This window comes from Drosophila willistoni, chromosome 3R, assembly GCF_018902025.1.
Source record: "Drosophila willistoni isolate 14030-0811.24 chromosome 3R, UCI_dwil_1.1, whole genome shotgun sequence".
In the NCBI taxonomy this organism is placed as follows: domain Eukaryota; kingdom Metazoa; phylum Arthropoda; class Insecta; order Diptera; family Drosophilidae; genus Drosophila; species Drosophila willistoni.
This window is the reverse complement of record NC_061086.1, coordinates 26,872,267-26,890,220: the sequence shown is the minus strand read 5'-3', so window position 1 is coordinate 26,890,220 and position 17,954 is coordinate 26,872,267. Positions and strand designations below refer to the sequence as shown.

Here is a 17,954-nt window from a genome sequence, read left to right as displayed (position 1 = left end):
GAGAGCAGTAGAAAATCTGCAAAGATGGAAATTTTATTTCATTAATTATCAATTAGTTTTGTGAAAATTATTATGTCTTGCTTTTGCAATCTCTCACTCTCTCTCTGTGCTCAGTTTGATTAAGTGGTTCATTTTCAATATGTATCTAGATAAATTTTGTTATTTAATCAATTATGAAATCTGTTCGGTTCTGTTCTGTTGGCAAAACGGAAATTAATTTAAATTTGTCAAGTGTTTAAACAAATTGCTTGCATATATGTATGTATATGTATTTATTGGAAAATTATTTAAAGCTACTAATATGCTTTCGTATGGTTTTGATCATCAAATCGGCCTGAGAGTTTGATGAATCCCGCAATAGGCCAATGACCTCGGATATTCCACCACCAGGTCGTCCACGATGGGCCTTGGTGGCCAGGGCATATAGAACACCAGCACAGGCGCCACGTTTACCCTCCCAATTCTCGGGACTGGGATCCAATCTTGAAAAGAAACAGAAAATAAGTGGGTGTATCTGTATATGAGAGCTGATTTTTCTTACTTTTCCAGCATGTCAAAAGCTTTGGCAGCCACCCAAAACTCTTCACACTTGTAACACTCGTTCGCAATCAATTGTAAGAGTATAAAGGCTTCGGCATTTGTATCTCGTGTTATGAATACATTCCATGCCAATTCCGGATGACCACAATGTACATGACATTTGGCCAATATCATGCAATATGTATGCTGATTCTTAATATCCATATCATTGATTTGCATTAGCAATTCCTCAGCTTCCTTGTAATATCCTGTCGCACATTTGGCCTGAGCGAAATTATAATTGAATATATCATCATTGACAAAATAACTACGAATCGAATTCATGTAGACAAGAACTTCCTCGAACTGTTCATAGAGAAAGAAGGCCGAGGCCATGCTCTGTCGTCCTGGAATCGTATCACATTCTGTGGCCGAACTGCCCACTAAATGTAGATTCTGTTGGGCCGTCTTAATATGCTCCTTCTGCAAGGACGAGTTAAGAGTGAATTGTAAGCATTTCTAGGAGCTTAAGTGAAACTTACCGAACCCAATTGCTGTCCGAGAGCAGCATGAACGACACCTTTAAGGATATACTCGTGCGGTGAGGTTGGTTGCAGTTCCTTCATCAGGGCATGTGCCTCCTGTACCTCGCCCTGCTTCAGATAGTAAATGGCCAAATTAAGACGCGCCTCTGGTATGATATTGAGCAAACCAGGCAAAACTCTTAGGGCACCGTCTCCATTGCGAAATACAACCAAATTGTGTTTGATTAAATCAGCACCAAATGTACCATTATCGGCAATATTTTTAATCTCCTGTTCGGCGACACGTCCATTGAATAGACGAAAGCGATTGCAGGCTTTCAGATTGATGGCAATGGTGCTATCCGCATGCTGACCCATATAGACATCGAGAACCTCCTGCGACATGTCGTAGTAGTCGAGCTTATAGAAACACAAAGCCAGGTACACATTAATGGCCATGTAATCCTTATTGTCCACCAGGACACGCTTATAGACATCAATTGCCTCCTGATAGTGAGAGCGCATGTAATGCATTGAGGCCAGGCTCAGTTGTTGCTCAATATTGGGTGAATTTTGCAGCTCCTCAAGTAGATTTACCCATTGCTCTTCCTTGCCCAGTTTGTGGGCCAAATGGAATAAAAGACGCTGTTTCAAAGGGTTACTCTCAATGACCAGGGACATCATCTGGTGGGCTTCCTCATATAAGCCCAAATAGAACATGCAGACAGCTAAATTGAGTTCAAGATTCTGTTTGCCATTCTCCTGTAGCGATTTATATTGATTTAATGCCTGTTGATAGTCACCCAGGTGGAAACTACAATAAGCAATCCATTGATCGATTTGTTGTTGTTGCAAATCTTTATCACCCTCCTTTCCCTCCTCATCATCGCCATTGGAGTACTGCAAAAAGTATTTTAGTTGAAATTTTTATAAAATTCTACGCTTTCTTTTGGTTTGTGTTTACCTCCAAAAATGCTCGGGCTCCTGTATAATCCCGTCGAATAATGAAATCCTCCAATGTGGCTGGTGCAGGTGCTTTCCTTTGATTCGTCCTGCCACCTGCAGTCCCAACTCCAGGACCTCCTATGCCGCCACTGCTGGTCGCATTCCGTGAACTAGCCGAATCTGTTTTGCCACGTGAAAGTATCTACAAACGGGCAAAACTCTCTGTCTTTGCAAAATGTTTTAAACATTATTTTCAGCTAAAATTTCTTACCATTTTTTTTTGAGTCTTTTGCTTTTTGTTTATTTACGTTCTTTTTCTGGGAAATTCAAGTATTTTCTGTTCGTCTGCGTTGTGTCAGTTTTCGGTTTTTGTTTTGGCTTTTGTTTTGCTTTGCTTTGCTTTCCTTTGCTTTGGTTACGGTCACTTGGCAACCTACATAGCATCGATAAACATTTTGCTGTGCTTCATTTCACCATGGAAACCGAAGCAACTAACTGTTGCTTCACAGCTGAAAAGCATCTAACAAGCCAATTGCCAATTGCTGAGTTTCAATATGCTCAAGAGTTTAATGCAGAGAGAAATTGGAATGGGATTCCACATAAATATTTAAAACACAAAACACATTGATGGCAATATATTGAAAATTTAGTTAATCATAAATTTATAAAGAAGCTCTAGAAGTTTATTATCATTTTCAGTATTTTGAAAATTTTTGGCATTTATAAAAGACATTTTCCTTTAAATCTATTCATGAAAGTTTTTTATATAGAGTGAACTGTTCCGTTTTAGAAACCTTCCCTTTTTGAAAACTTTTGATTAGGCTGAGCTCAGTTTCTAGAGCTTAAGATGAGACTAGTTTATGATACTGTTACTTTATGCTTAGCTTTGAGAATTTTCTTCATAACATTCACCTTTTTATGGAGGCATGCCTCACCTTTAGGTGGTATGCCTCATGGCATGCATTGTTGACACATTTTTCAGTGCATTTGCTCAAGTATTTTGCGTGTGTATGTGTTGTTTTTTTTATACTTTAAGTGTAAGTTGCATACGATTCATATTTCAATCTAGCATATCTCTCTCTTTCGCTCTTTCTCTCGTTTCTTGCCTGCATGTCTATCTCAATCAACTGTGCACCATTAAGCCATGTCAGCAATGGCACATAAAAATCCATGGCAAAAAAAAAAAAAAAACAACAACATGGAAATTGTGAAAGCATTGCATTCCTTACAGGCGTTTTTTGAGTGACGCACGCATATTTCATCTTGAGGCTGACTGCATAAATATGCAGAACTCTGAGTGCAAATACATATGACTGACAGATGAAGATTGTGTGCAAAGTTTAAGTACATTTGAATGCTTAAATGTGCAATAAATTTGGGTTAAAAGAAAAATAGAATATGCAGAAACTAGTTCATTTTCATCTGATAGCATAATTTTGTTTAGTTGGCCAAAGATTTCAATATGCAGGGTATAAATACTTCGTTACTCTTCTTTATTGATGGCATAATTTTGATTGTGAATAATTTTTGAAAATTTTAAATTCACAAAAATCCATAAAATTCATTTCCTCAAGAGACCCGCATTCTCTCATGTCTCTCTCTCTCTCTCTTCCTCTTTCCATTTCCATCCCCATATCCATTTGTATATCTCTGTAGAGATAAAATTTCATGTCAAAGCCACAAATATGAACAAACGAAATTGAATATAAAATACAAAACACCAACAACAAAAAAAAAGAACAAGTGCTAGATAAAAATGAAAACAAATCTGTTTTGCCTAAAATAAAAACCTAAAGTAAAGTCAAAGTATAATACTAAACGAAGAAGAAGAAGAAAAACACATACATATACATATACATACAACAAACACACAAATAAGCATATTGTGGAAACAAATTTATTTTCAAGTTGGTTTTGGTTTCTGTATGCCGCGTGCGCCTTTGTTTATGCTACACTTTATTGCGCTTTTGCAATTTCGCGTTTCCGTTTCCTGTCAAATCAGCCATAAAAGACGAAGAATGAAGTGAAATGAAGGAAGAGAAGAAAAAAAAAAAAGAAAAACCGAAATCGTGACCCCGCCTTTTGCCATCCACTTGATGTGCGAGGCGCCTATTACATTTCGCAGTCGAATAAACAATGCCAACATCATTTGCACCTCCTTCATTATGGGGCTGCCTTCTTGTTATTTGTCAAACAAATAAACAGCAGGCAACATTGAAGTGAAGACGAAAAGGGGGGCAAAAGGAAGAAGGACACGCCTGTCACTTGGCTACGTGCAATTGTCTCTCTGGGCCACGATTTTCCATCATTATCATGGGGTGCCTTGTGTTTACACTTTTTTTTTTTTGTTCCAGGAATTTATTGTCATCGTCTTCCACATCGCCTTCTTCTTAGCCTTCTTCGTATTTACGCTTGTTTTGTTTTGTTTTCACATTTTAGTATATTTGCATTGCCTTCATCTTCGCACTAAGGCAAACTTTTGTTGTAGTTTTTGTTTTTTTTTTTTGCTCACAAGAAAATTGCAAACTTGCGAAATGAAGTGCAAAATTCAAACGGAAATTGAAATGGCAATGACAGAGTTGAGTTGAGAGCTGTAGACTTATCCCCACATAACCCTTACCCACCCTCCCTTCGCTTCGTTCTTTCGCTGTGTATGTTGCATTCTTTTTTTTTGTTTTGTTCCTTCGTAGTTGAGTATTTTGCTTTTCTTATTTTAGGTTTCTTTTTTTTTCTCCTCCTGGTCACATGTTCAAGTGCAGCTGCATAGAAATATATATATATATATGTAGGTATGTATATGCATTTTCCATTTTCTGTACTCTCAAAATAAAGTTGAGAAAATGGCGATTTTCTCAAGCGTAAACTAAACACTTGAGATGCGAAAATAAATAAAACTGGACATCATGGCGATTTATTGGTGATGATGATGATGATGACAACGATGAGAACGATGACTGCAATGACAACCAAGTGAAGAAGCCAAAGCTCTAATGTTGCATGCCACTGAAGCATGCATAATAATAGGACACTGAACTTTCTAAAGAAACTATTCAAAACGATAAATTGCTTTAAGGTTTTTGAGGCTGACTTGAAACAGAATGTGCAACTAGAAGCTATAGGAATAGCGATTACAATCGTCAACTGTCATGATCTAAGTGAAATACTAAACGCCTTAAACTTATCGTCAATGAGAGTCAAACATTTATTTTGATTTCATAATTAATTCAATTTATTCAAATAATAATAACAAATAATGATAGAATGGAATAGGCAACTTGTTCATAATATTTTGGCCAGCTATGATTGTCAATTTTGCGACTAACTAAACCTATGAGCTTGATATGATTAAAACTGCAAAACAAAAAAAAGCAAAAAAAAACTGTCGAAAATCAACGCTGACGCAAAATGAACTAAACTAACACCAACAACAGTTGCCAAATAGTTGACTAACTGTGTAGTCGCAAAACTAGTCCATTCAATTATTTATTTTGCATGCAATTTGAAATTTGAATTTCATTTATGCAACATTTTAATTAAATTTTTTACCACATCTCGTCCAGTTGCAGGCATCCGAACTGACACTTAAAGCCACAAAAATTACGCATACGCACTGTGTGCACATATATTAAATTAAAAAGTTGCTGGCGCGCGAAAAGTTTCATCTAACAGCCCATATCTTTTTGTCTCTCTCTCACACATATACACATATATATATTCTATCTCGCTTTGTCTCTACCTATTGCTATCTGTTTGGGATTTGTGCAATTTTTGTTTTGGTCAGTTATATTTAGTTTTTCACTTGTTTGGGAAATTAAATTTTCAAGTGTTCTTGTTTCTGTGTATATGTGTGTGTGTGTCTAATTTGATAAATTTTTGACAGTGATTTTATTGTTGCTGTTGATGTTAGCATAGAAAATGCAATTCATATTTAATTCCCTGCAGCTAACGAAGGTCAACAAGCATTTTAAAACTTGCAATCGCAATGGCAATGGCAATAGGAGAAATGCCAAAATCATGAAATGGAGAAATGGTAAATGGTGAAGCAGAAGCACTTATCGGCATGAGCAAGCAAATAAAATATGAAAATGTTTGTGCCAAGGCATTAAATGCAATGGAAATCCTAGGAGCCACACACATACACACACACAGACACAAACACCAGCGACCAGACCATTCAGCCAGCCAACCAGCCACCCATCAGCAGGAAGTGTGCAAATAACTGTTGCCAAACATTTTCGGCGAAAAATATGCGGATTGCATACGTTTGGGAGCACCAATATGGCAATGGAACAACGTATTTTGTATGCTGTGTGTTTTGGGTGCTTGTTTTCTCCTCCGATCGACATACTCATCGTTGTAGTTGGAGTTGGAGTCGTGGTCCACGTCGTCGTCGTCGTCGTAGTCGTCGTTTGCCGCTTATAGCAATGCATGCAAACAAGATTTAACGATAAAATTTTAATTAGTGCATAAATGGGCGCTTGATTGTGTGGGCGTGGCATCATATATAGTAGTGCAAGACATGCATGCAAACACACACACACACACATGCACCCAGTGAAGAGAGGTGGCCCAAGCACATTGCGGCTTTGGCGCGATTTGCTTTTATTTGTTTTGTTCTCAGCACAAGAGAAGAGACAAGTGTGGAATTGGGAGGAAGCTGTATTGAAACTGTTTCTGAAATTAAGCAATTTTGAGAGCCTGTCCCTTGGTACATACACATATATTTCGGGTCTTTGGGCTTTCAATGCGTTCGCATGAAAATGTTTTCCAAAGACTACAAGGCCCGATAAGCGTTAATTTGAAAACTAACTAAAGTGCGGCAAAAATATTGCTGTAATTCTACACACACACACATAAGATTGGCTAAAAATTCGTAAATTTTATATAGATGTTTCGTTGTAAATCAAATAATTTTAATGATAAGATTACTGTTATGGTTCCAGTATTATAATTCTTAAAAATGATTGGGAAGAAAGTACTTTGTTTAGCAGTTTTAAAGCTATTGTTACGATATAACTTCATGTTTAAGTTTTTTCTGGTTTACTTGGTTAATACTATTAAATTTGTCATATCGAAGGAATCGACCAATTTTCATTCTAGGGAGTTTAAATAAAGTATAAGTATGACCCAAAAAAAGAAAAGAGAAAGAGTTCAGAACACTTCCATAAGAATAATTAGTAGGCTAACTTCAAGGGGATATTTGGATAAAGCATGGCCCAAAATTAAATTCTTTCATATATAGTTACTCTCACTTAAGGAAAAATCCTTATTAAATTTCAATAAATAAATGATTTTGGTTGCTCTCTTAATGTTTGTCTATCTATTTCATTTAATAATTTATAATAATTGTGATTGCAATTAAAATTTCAATTTTCCACCTTAATGATGAAAGTCTTTTGTATGCAGTTGCTGCAGTATGATATGTAGATAAGTAAATAACTTTCCTCTTGTGTACAGGATATCTTTATACATTATTTTGAACCTTCACTTATCTGTCAGAATGCTTGTCAAAATATGTAAATTGTTGGTAATGTTCTGAATTCAGGAATGAATACCACATGAGTTATTCAAACATTCCTGTAGGTACTTGGACATAACAGCATTTTGGTCATGTTTAAGGATAACCAACAGTGCCTACAATATGCATGGGAATAGTGTGTGTGTGTGTGTGGATGTCTATAAGTGATGTATATGTGTGTATGTGTGGATGCTTTTTAGTTACTGACTGGCAAAGCTGTGAAAAGACGTGGACGTGGCAAAAATGCTTTCAGCAAAATGTTTGCGTATTTGCGTTTATATTGGAACTCAAACATACACACACACACACAAATTCATACATACACACACCTATAAACGACCCATAAGACTTTGTGAATCCCGTTGACTGTTTTGCACCGTTGGGGCCAAACCAACAACTAAAGCAACAAAAATTTCCTAGTTATCTAGTAACGAGCATCGACTTATTGTTGCCCTACATTACAATTTTGTTACTTAATCATAGATATTTAGATATTCTTAAAAGAACCTATTTTATATATATATATAATTTTAAGGCTTAAAACAATCAATATATGATCATGAATTCAAAGGATTTGTTTTATTCTCTTTTAGCTTTCATTTCAGATACTTCACATAGCCTCTTTGGTCTATGGATCCAGGGTATGAGAGGGAATAGTAAAAATGTAGAAATATATATGTATGTGCTGCATACGATGAGGCGCAACAGCCCGACAGGTACTAACTTTATTCAATATTGTAACATTTTTCCTTGATGTTGGCTGCTGTTCCTGTTGCTGCTTACGTTTTCCCTCTATCCTGCTCACCTCCATGTCTGCTTTTATTTATTTTAATTTTTTTTCTTCCCTCGCTCATAGCTCGCCTTTTGGTTCTTGGTTCTTTTTTCTTATCTGCCCTTTGCCTTCTTTTGGCCTTTTTTATGGCTCACCATCTCATCCGTTCTCTCGATTGCTGCTCGACATGCACTTTGCATACATTTTTTTCGCTTTTACGATCTGATGCTCCTTCCTTCACGTTTAAATATTTAGTAGATAGATAGTAAACTATGTTCGAGGTGTACACACACACTTGGAGAGAGTGTGGATGTGATATCACTGTGTGTGTGTGTGGGTCTATTGAAATTTTTATTAAAATAACCAAAGGTATGCCAAACTATGTATGCCATAGGCAAGAGATTTTTGAATCAATAAAGTCAATCTTTGGCAAATGTCGAGTTGATTTTCATTTTTGGCCAAGTTAAGCTTTAGCTAAATGAAATTCAGTCATTATCATTTGGCTTGCACTTTTCACAGTTCAATGAATTTGATGATTTCCATAGCTTAAATAGAAAATTTATGGTTTAATTAAAATATGTAAATGCATCAAATTAAACAGAGAATCAGAATCAGAGGAAAGAGAGGCAGATGGGTCAGAAAATCATATAATGCAAAATATTTCATACATTTGCAGAAAATTCAACATATTTACCACCAAATGAAGAGGGGGGAATAACCCCGTATTTGCCAAAATATTGAAAATAATTCGCTTGGTCCAAAAATCGTAAAACCGCAAAACAAATTTTTGTTTATTTGCCTGCAATTGTAAATTGTGTAGTTGACTTTACTCAACCCTCTCTCTTCCTCTCCATCATCCATTACCACTAAAGAATTTATTTACGTCAAAAAGTGCCTCCTTTTTGGTTTATGTAATCAAGGTCAGAACTTAGTTTTTGGTAAACTATTTTAATTAATTAATCTGCAGCTCTAAAATCCATATAAAATTGCTTAGAACTTTGTAATTTGTTGAGGATTTCTAATAGGAATGCCATTATGAAGATTTATGCTTGCAATTTATGGCTGATAATCCAAGATTCAGAATCTTAATTTAAACTAACCAAGAGTCTAAAGCATTTAATATCCTTTTTATGACTATGCACTCAAACGGCGTAATTCACAACGAAGAAAGGCCTTAGATTCGCATTTCATATGAGCAAGAGTGCAAAACAAGCTTGGAAATTTCCTCAAAGCCACATAAACAAGGCCAACAAGGCCCAAAGTCCCCATGCAAGTTAGCAAAAACAAATCAGCCAAAGGACAAGTAAACCAACCAAAATATTTTGCCACGATAAGAAACTTGGCCAGACAACAATAATAAACCAAGTCAAATTTCTCAATACACACACACACACCCCCCGCCCCAAACTTCATTACCCCCAACCCATCACCCTAATCCAGCAGCAGGCAAGACAATGCTAATGCCATTAGCTCAAGTGCCATCAACAGGAGTGTCATGTCATATAAAGTCTAAACAAAGGTAATAAATAAGTTTTTTAGGCTACCACCCTGTGTGCTGGTAAATGGGCGTGGCTGGCAGGCAGTTTGCTTAGCTTTGGCTTAGCTTTTAAGCCCATAAACTCTCAAATTCATCTCTGGGACACTTCTCCGCCAGTCGGCGACAATAAAGAAAATTGATAAAAACGAAATTACAGCAAAACAAGTTAACAAAGAAACGGCAAATATTTGCATCTGGTCGCTAATTTTAGTTGAGTTTTTGCAACCCCAAGCCTATGGTTATATCAAGTCTAAAATTTATTTTAGAGTGTTTAAATGGTGTAAAGTAAAATATATAAGAAATATTGATAATAAAGACATTGGTTAAGCATTACTAATTTGGCATCCTATGTGGAAAGTTAGTATATTTATTTTGTCACAAACAAGTTCAAAAGAGGTGAGTCTTGCCACTTTTTGGTTCATAAAGATGTCATTCTTAACTAGTTTTCACCTCAAAAATATGCCGAAAAAAGGATATTAAATGTTTAGTTTAATTCTTAAGTTTTTCTTCAGACAAACTGCACGTCTTTGGTGTTCCCTTTGTGACTTTGTTGACTTTGTAACAATTAATACTCCACATTTTAAAAAATTTCATAAATTTCGCAGTCTAGACAAATATTTAAAGTTATTTCCAAATGATTCTACCAATAATCCAAATGGCGTGAAGTATAAAAATCAAGTATTGCAACTTCCTACAGAAAACTGCAAACTCAATGCCATAAATTATAGTTTTCGACTGTTTTTTTGACTGTAAAAATTCGTTAAAAATTTGACTGTAAAAATTTGTTAAAAATTGTAAAAGTTTAAACTTTTTTCTCAATATTACTGTAGGTCACATAGTATACTCTATACCATAGAGTATATTTATATCAAATTCTATTCCAGTTGAACGATTAAGACTTGAGATTTTAATGAGTTATTTAAATAAAAATCTTGTTTGGAGAAGCCTTTTTTTGTTTCCCTTACATTTTATATGCCTAGTAAGTCGTGTAATTTTAATCCCTTTTAGTTTATACATATTTACAAAGATCATAATTTGCTCAAAATTCAATATTAGTCTGCAAAAAAAACGAAAACATGTGTGAAAGACCTAAAAATGCGATAACCCACGATATGGTGCATCATCTCCGTTACGATAAGCCAAAATTCACTGTTGTAAGCATAAAATAAAGTAATTTGTTTAAATAAATGGAAAAATATTTGTTAAAATAGGCGCATGATATGAAACCTACAAAATTTTGGCCAGGAGCTCGTTTTATGGTCGTCTGTGAGAATGGTGATCTGAATACGGCTGCCTATTGCTTGGCCAATTTCATGCAGGAGCCATTTCAAGATTATCCTATGGCCACGGTGGCTGTGCAAGAATCGATCCGAGACGATTTCATTGAACGTGTGCGAATACGTTTCAAGCAATTGAAACCTCATGTAGCGTTACATCCGAATTTCGAGAGGAACTACAATTTGCTGAAACACGATGGAAATATTAAATACGTTGTGGCCTATGATGAAGATGCTCCAGCCTGTGCCAGTCCCGTTCTGGTGACCGAGGGAGTTACGCATATTTATTTTCCCAGTGGTGCCACTGGAATGACCACGTTACATAAATTTGAAACAATACCGGATGTGAGTCTGATCTTTGGCAAAGAGACACCACCTTTTGATTCGATTTGTATATTTGATGAAGGGATTATAAGTGTGTATGACTTGGCTCCGCGTGTTAAATGTGTAAAGTTCTTTGTAAATTGCATTGACGTCTCCCTGGTGCCCATAATGGAGTATTATTCCAGTAGGACACCTCGTGTGGTATACAAGAATGGCTATCACTATGAAACACTCAGTATGAACGATACTTGGCGCATCATTGTCTATCCATATCTCGCTTCGTTAGCTCGTCCTTGCTGTTGTCCAGCGGGTCTATGCAATTGTCATTTTACAAATTTGATTTGCTGTGAGGAGAACTTACATTTAAAATAGTAAGAGTGAGTGTCTTCTGATTTGCTTCAGTCGTCGTTTGCTGTGTGATATCTGCAGAGTTTTCAGTCGTTTTTCCATTGCCAAGAAGAGGAAAAGATATTTCAACAGTTCTGCAATGAGTAGTGGCGCGGCTTGGAGACCGGCAACATGTGTGAGCTATAATTTTCGCGGTAGTTGCCTTTTGAATGGCTCAGAATACAGTCCAAGCAGGCTATAATGAACTTTCAAAATTGCAACAAATGTACAAGTGTTGCATATAAATTTCTTGTGAATTGTATAAATTAAGAATGATATTCCATGTGGCCATAAATTTTACAATAAATTGAAAATCAATGTATAATGTAGTCATTTTTTACTGTACTTTGCCGTTTCACCACAATAATTTTGTCGTATTTATCAGGCCATGTCTTTTGCTTTTCCGCTTTGACAGACGAGAATCCATTCCCCCCAATAGCTTCTCCTTCTCTGTCTTCCTCTTGGCTCTAGTGCACATATGTCTCCGACTGGTTTGGCTTTTAATAAAACTTCTCACCGCCGCCAAATATTTGCCTTGGCCTTGCCTATACAAAAAGAGAAGAGTCTCTCTCTTGCTCTGCAAAAAAATGTAGAAAACCCAAAAAGGAAATGAACAGTTATTCTCAAGTTTCTTGGGGTTTTCTTTCCGAAAAACCAAAATATTCTGGCAACCATTAGTTGCGGCATCTTGTCGCCAGCCGCCGCCAACATTGAAGTTTTTGTTTGGCTTTTATGTGCCAAGTTGTTAATGAGTTTGCCAGGATGTACTGCTTACTGCTTAGGCAAACGGAACGGCAAGAGGGGGGACGACGGGGCTTCTAGACTCTCTACCATGCTGCAGATGTTGTTATGCTGCCTACTGCAATTTGGCAATGAAATATTTGCCAAATGTTCGCTGCAATAACTAATAAGAACTGCGACTGTCTGGCCGTCTGGATGTCTAATGTCTCTTTGACTGTCTGTCATTCAATGTCTGTCTGTCTGGCGTTTGAAATTCTGTGTCTAAGACTTAATTTTAAATTATATTTTAAAAGTTGTGCGCAAAGTTAGCTAAACGAAGCGAGCAGAAAACTAAATTTTTATCATCTGAAAAGTATGCTATAAAAATTGAAATTAGTCCACGATTTACCAAATTTAAAAAAAAAAGAAAGAAAATGTTAACGGATTCAGATCGAAAGACACTTTGCTGGGCCATTAAACATTTTACGACTCAACTGGGAGACAAGTTAAAAAGCATTTCTTTGGCTTAAACTTAAATTCTAATTCAGATACAAATTTATATTGCGTGCGTGTTTGTGTTTTTGCCTGCTTATTTGACATATATCTTTAGGCACTAAACAAAGAGTCAGACATTGTCTCTCTTACTTGTTGATCAATGCGAGATATTAACTTTTTTATGTCTACATTTTAAGCTTTAGATGTCTGAATCTGTTAAAGAAATGCAATTTTGTTTGTAGAATAATAAGAAAGTTGTATGTGGCGAAAGGGGCAAAAGAGAAATAGACTTTAACAACAACTATAAATTTGGCACATTAATAATAAAAGTATTTATAGAAAAACTATCCAAACATACTGCGATTGGGCATTAAATTCTTTTTTTTGTAAAAATCCACAGTTTTCCTGAATAGTTCTCATACATAAGTTAAACTCATACATTTCGTATATGCCTAAAAATTACTCGTTATCCACAATCGTTTTCATTATCCCCAACGGAACTACCTTTTAGTATTGCTTCATCAGGGGGAAACTCCTAAATATACATATATGTATGTGTATATAGGGATAATTACAAACTTGCTTAGTTTATTTTTCATTTTCTGTAGCATTTTGTGTTCAATATGTGAAATACCTCCAATCTGTCCTTAACAAACATCTAAAAATCTTGCTGTATAAAACCTCAAAAGAGGAAACATTCAATTTTAAAATAAAAACCAAATGTCTCTCAAAATGACCACAACAATTTGAAAAACATTACCCATACGCTGCCATGTGAAAGGTGCACAGGTTGTAATAGAAGGTGTGGCGATGGGGTGGAGGGGGATAAAAAGACATGAACCAACTCAACCATAGATAGAGACAGAGAGAGAGAGAGACAGAAATAGAAACAGTGCAGTGTATTTTCAACACCTGCTGGTCAAACAAATCGTGTTCATTTCGGTACAAACACTAATTTCGACAAGGTGCAAACAAGCTGACGAGAAAGGGTAAAAGCGGCAATAGTGGGTGGAGAGGGTCGGAGAGGGGGCAGGAGCAGCTTGGGGACCTGCCACGAATAGGAACATGGACGAAACACAAACACAATACACATTGAAACACACACACATACAAGCATGTCACGTGCAGTGAGTGTTGCCAGTTTGCCAGCCTGTGTCCTGGATCCTGTTTCCAGTTGCTGCTGCTGCTGCTGCTGTTGCTTCATTCCTGGAGCCTGGCGTCGACAGATAAAATGCTTTTTTGTGAAAAATGTAAAATTGCATTTGTAACCGCATTTCATTAGAGCAAGAAAGTCAACCATCAGGTAGCTGCAGACAACGCACGTTCCGAAAACGTGAATGGGACAGAAGGCGGCCAAAAAGTATCTCCCAGCGTCAACTCTTCCCGCATTTGCCGACAGCGAAACCAGCTTCACGGTCAGTGGTGAAAACAACGAGACATGAAGATAGCGCAAAACTATTCTATCTGAAAATGGCGGGGAATGCTTTGGCTGTTGATGCCACCATGTTGCAGTTAGCCATTTTTGTTGCTCTTGGCCTGTGGGACATAAACATGGCTTGTGTCTGTGTCTGTGCCGTTGACTCTGTTTGGGTGCTTTTGTCTTTTGCTGCCTTTTAGGCCTTTAAATGCCCCACCAAAAGGCAATGGAATGTTGTTCGTCTAGTTGAAAAAAGGCAATCAAGTCATAAATCATATAAAAAATAGATTTGGATTTAAAAATGTTTATTAAACGCTTTTGAAGATATTGGGTTAGACAATTTATAAATTTTAATAGGACTTCTTTCAGTTACAATTTTTAGCACAGTTTGAGGATCTTTTGCTTAAATTGTTAGCCGTTCTCTTGAACTCCGTTATAGTTTCAAAAAGTCGTAATTCCATGGCGAACAAATCCATTTTCATCATACATTATCATAAACATAGCCTGGAGATTTCTTTTAGTGACTAATAGCCGCATAGATGATTTCATAGAACTTATCGCAAATGGAATTGATCAAGTTCCATCCTGGTTCTAGGCATTTAACTATATCTGTTGTGGTTACAGATTGATACATTTTATATGCCAATAGAGCTATGAGACCTGGTACCACTACAGCCATAACAATGCGAGCTAGGAGGTTAATCAGATATGAGATTAATATGCAGCTTAATATAACAATTATTAATCGTCCAATATCCACAGGATTAACATTATTCGTATTGACAAAGTCCTCCAAAACAATGGGCTTGCGCACGTTTTCACCTTCCATTTTCAATAAAAATTTGGATAAATTGGAAAAAAAACTAAAACAATTTTACTTGATTTCTGATCTAAATTTAAAGTATTGTAAAATACAGAATACGAAACTGAATTATAATGCCAAGCAAGACCTGATAGTTCCTAAATCTGATAAAACAGGAAATGGTTTACTTTTATGCCATTTACAGCCAATTGCCAGCGTATCCTGCTATGACAACTTGACAAATGAATGATCGGGCCGCAGTTGGGGACCACAGGATGGGCAACCTCAGACAGCAGACATCGGACATCAGACATCAGACATCAGACATCGGTTGCCCATGATGGCCCTGACGCGTCGACAAACCGCAAAAAGGGGGAGCAAAAAATCAGCAGTTGCCAGCAATTGAGCAAATAACAAAAGGCTCAAACATGAAAAGTACCGATTACCGATCGGGTGATGGGCTGCCTCCTGGTCGTTACGAGTGGGGGAAAGAGTTTGTAGGCTGTTAGGGCTATTTCCGGGTGGTGTCTGTGCATAAATTCCATTTCATATGATATCAATTAGTGATAGTGCGGTGCGACTGAAATGTCATTTGCAAAAATGCGCATATTTTAAACGTGACATACGCCGGAGCCAAAAGCACCGCCAAAACCAAAACCAAAACCCAAACCGAAAACGGGCACAACGCCCATCACCAGAACCTTCCATCAGAGCACAGCCATGATATCTCTCACCAACAGAAAGATGGCCGATTGTTCCCCGTTTTCCTTCCGCATGTATCTCTTTGTGCTCTACAATTGAACAGTTGTTTGACATTTTAGCAATACTTTCTCCATAAGCCATTCAAGAGGCAAATCAAACTAGTTTTCTTGCCTAAGGTGAACATAGAAAGGCAGTTAAAGTCAAAATATTATACCAGCCATGTTATACTTATCATCAACATTTAAAACTTATTGTATGACTCAACATAAGATGACATTTGAGATTTGTCAACCAAATAACGAAAGAATATTCAATAGTCGTTAAGTATTTTCGTTTTTTTTGAACATAAATTTCCTTTTTCTACTGTTTGTTTTGGTGTCCTGGATGGCTGGTGTATACGTTGTTGTCCATTGAGCCCATAAAAACCAAACAGAAAATGGCAAAAACGTTCCAAACCGGCCAAACCGGCCAACCTGCCATGGTCAGCCACATAAAAATCAGCTCGCCCGCATCAACTGCTCACATATAAACATACATGCAACATTTGCTCGAGAAATGGAGAGAAAGAGAGAGAGAGAGAGAAGAGATGCGGCGAATGGCATATGAATATGCAACGATTCTGTGCGATGATGATGACCACGAGATGTCGACGAAGCTTGGACCAGTCAGAATCTGCAACGGATATGCATGCAGGTGCAATCTCAAACAGATACATGTCAACGTTAACCAAAAACGGATGGTGGGTGCACGATGCCAATAAAACTGCAACCAAGTGCAGCTGGGATAGCCAACAGAACAGAAAAAAAAGGACAATAAAAAAACTCTTAAGCAAATTTTGTGGGACACTAATAAGCGATATCCTGTAAACTGCCAAGTTAAGAGACCTGAGATCTTAAAACTTATGATCCATGAGTTGTTTGAATTATTATTCATTACGAAAAATGTGCCTCCTTAAATATCTGAACCTGCTTGCTGGAGAGTATCCCCTTAGCTACCTCATTATATTCACCACAATTAATGGGTATATGAAAACCAACTGAAACAAAAATAATATGGGCCAACAATGCTATAGAACGATTTTGGATGACCACGTCGTATTGCACACAAATTACATTTGCAGTTTTTATGCCGATATCTTCCGCCTCTGGCTGAATGAGAAATTTAATTTGGCAAGCCCACAGAAACCGACAAAAGAGAAACCAAACGCAAAATGCCAACGAGTGCATTATTTTGTTGGCTTATTGACACTCGCAAATGTGAAAATTAATACCACACACACACACAGGCAAAAAAAAGAAAACAAAGAACGTGAATAAAACGCAAAAGGTTGCCAAATTGTTGTTGCTTTTTGACATTTTTGTGGTTTCCGTTTTGGTTTGGCTGCGAGGAGATTTTGTGGGCGTAAATAAACGAAATTGTTTTGTCCCCTTTTCAAAAATTTGTTTAGCTCTTGTTTTGTGGCTACATTGTGTTATTTTTTGAAAATCGGTTATGAAACATTATTAAACATATAATAATTAAAGGTGTGAATAACATAATAATAAATAAACATAAAAATAAATGGCTTTAAACATTTACAGAGTTAACATAGGTACGATTTAGCCAGTTAAAGCTTTGGCAATGCCTTCTAGCTTGGCTTTCTTTGTCCGTTTTGAAATGCTTCTTTAGTTACTCAATTGAAGGTCTTTGCACCTGAAACCTCAATCTGGTTTTCATTTTACCTAGAGTCAACTGAATTGGCCAAGCGTTAAATGGCTCTCCATTAGCCCTCTTGTTGACCCTGTTGGCCTTCATATTTATTTATATTTTTGCAGTTTTCGGCCTTCAGGTTTTGCAGATTGAGGCAAGTGACCCGAAAAAACGTAAAGCTTCGTTTAGCAATTTCGGGGTTTTTTCTTTATTAATTTTGTAAATCAAATTCTATAGTATGACACGCTGAATGAAAGTTATAGAATGCTTTTTCCAATTTTCGTATTTGCCATTGACATTTTGTGCCAAGAAAAAAGAAGTTAATA

The 17,954-nt window shown here is 36.7% G+C and overlaps 2 protein-coding genes across 2 annotated transcripts; one reads left to right on the top strand and one right to left on the bottom strand.

Moving 5' to 3' along the window:
- Window positions 1-283: 283 nt before the first annotated feature.
- Window positions 284-8,317, bottom strand: LOC6647524 (intraflagellar transport protein 56). The gene is made up of 5 exons (XM_002069699.1): window positions 8,312-8,317; window positions 2,008-2,190; window positions 1,062-1,943; window positions 542-1,002; window positions 284-482 (listed from the first exon to the last, which is right to left on the bottom strand). Exons 1-5 carry the CDS (start codon window positions 8,315-8,317, stop codon window positions 284-286), a joined length of 1,731 nt encoding a protein of 576 aa, XP_002069735.1.
- Window positions 8,318-10,790: 2,473 nt separating this feature from the next.
- Window positions 10,791-12,132, top strand: LOC6647525. Its single transcript, XM_002069700.4, has 2 exons — window positions 10,791-10,969; window positions 11,027-12,132. The coding sequence occupies exons 1-2, from the start codon at window positions 10,892-10,894 to the stop codon at window positions 11,786-11,788; spliced, it is 840 nt and encodes a 279-aa protein (XP_002069736.2). The 5' UTR covers window positions 10,791-10,891; the 3' UTR covers window positions 11,789-12,132.
- Window positions 12,133-17,954: the final 5,822 nt, after the last annotated feature.